This window comes from Cebus imitator, unplaced genomic scaffold (assembly GCF_001604975.1).
Source record: "Cebus imitator isolate Cc_AM_T3 unplaced genomic scaffold, Cebus_imitator-1.0 Scaffold52, whole genome shotgun sequence".
Taxonomy (NCBI): Eukaryota; Metazoa; Chordata; class Mammalia; order Primates; family Cebidae; genus Cebus; species Cebus imitator.
This window is the reverse complement of record NW_016107367.1, coordinates 1,071,138-1,072,517: the sequence shown is the minus strand read 5'-3', so window position 1 is coordinate 1,072,517 and position 1,380 is coordinate 1,071,138. Positions and strand designations below refer to the sequence as shown.

At 50.9% G+C, this 1,380-nt stretch overlaps 1 protein-coding gene across 1 annotated transcript; it reads left to right on the top strand.

Annotated features, from left to right (window-relative positions):
- The first annotated feature begins 419 nt into the window (after window positions 1-419).
- On the top strand, window positions 420-1,022 carry LOC108304035 (zinc finger protein 839-like). Its single transcript, XM_017528074.2, has one exon. It carries the CDS (start codon window positions 459-461, stop codon window positions 897-899), a length of 441 nt encoding a protein of 146 aa, XP_017383563.1. The 5' UTR covers window positions 420-458; the 3' UTR covers window positions 900-1,022.
- The last annotated feature ends 358 nt before the right edge of the window (window positions 1,023-1,380 follow it).

The following is a 1,380-nucleotide window of genomic DNA, read 5'->3' as shown; positions in this document are numbered from 1 at the left end:
TTTAGGTTTTGCCCTCTAGGAAATGGGACTATCTCTGTGCATTCTGAAGAAAGCCACGTGACAGTGGTTTCTGATGGTGGTGGGAGCGTGTTCCGGGCGAGCCCACAGCTTCAGGCAGTGGCTGACTTAGGAGCCAGGAGTGGGTCTGTTGGGTGCTGCCCTCTCATCCCAGGGTGTCAGTGGGCTGGCTCTTTATGCCCAGTCAGGAGAGCCTAGGAGGCTGACCCAGGCACAGGTGGCAGCATTTCCTAGAGAGAATGCTCTGGAACGCTCCTCAGACCAGTACGCCCAGGACAGCCTGAGGAGCCCGGATTTCTGTAGCACCTTGTCATCTGGTGCAGAGTCCCTGTCACCTGGGGGGCCTGGACATACAGAGGCAGGACACCTCAGCAAGGCCTGTGACTTCTGCCTGAACCAGCAGCCTGCCTCCGGAGGTTACAGCCCCTGCTCTTGAGAAAATGTTGCCCATGGATAGCGTGGCAGTGGACTGTGCCCACAGGACTGTGCCCAAACCAGGGCCTCAGCCTGGCCCACACAGATCACTGTTGACTGAAGGGCATCTCCAAAGCCTTTCAGGGGACTTGAACCAGTTCTCCTGTGGGAGGGAAGTGCACTCTGGCCAGAGAGAACTGGAGAGCATGGTTGCCGTCTGCGAAGCCCTGGCTTTTGAAATTTTCAATGGGAGCCGTGAGTTATTGTCTCAGGGACAGGAGCAGATTTTTATTCAGACTTCCAATGGGCTTATCTTGTCCCCTCCAGGTACAGTAGTGTCTCCGGAGGAAGATGTTGTCATAGTGACCAATGCAGAGGGGCGTGGCCTGCAGATGGGCCCGTCAGAAGGAGTTCCTCTAGAAGCTGTGGAGTCGCTCCTCACGGTGGAGGCAGAGCCCTCACAGTGAAGGGGAGTCAGATCCTAGATTTGTCTGATTTATCCAGAGAAAGTCTATGGCAAGCAATGTGTATTTTTCTAATGTGAATACTGCACAGATGAACCTTTTATTTATAAAGAGTATGCCTTTCTACCCTGTTGTCTACATTTTTCTATGGAGCTCACTATAATAATGGCAGATGTTACCTGATCAGGAATCCCTGTGGCGTCTCTTGACACTCACGAGTTTTTCATGATGGTGACGAGTAACACTGCACTGTGACCTGATGATCCGCCCTGCCCCCTGATTCTGGGAAATGATGTTCCCTTCTCTCCTGGTGATACGCTGCTTTTCCACCAGACTTGGTCCATACTAGATGCTTCTTTTGGGTTCAATTAAAAAGAAAAGCTAGTCATTCTGGGCAGCATTTTATTGAGAAGCAAGGGAAAAAAGTAATTTCTACTTGCATGATTTTTTTTTTTTTTTTGAGACAGAATCTTGCTCTGTCACC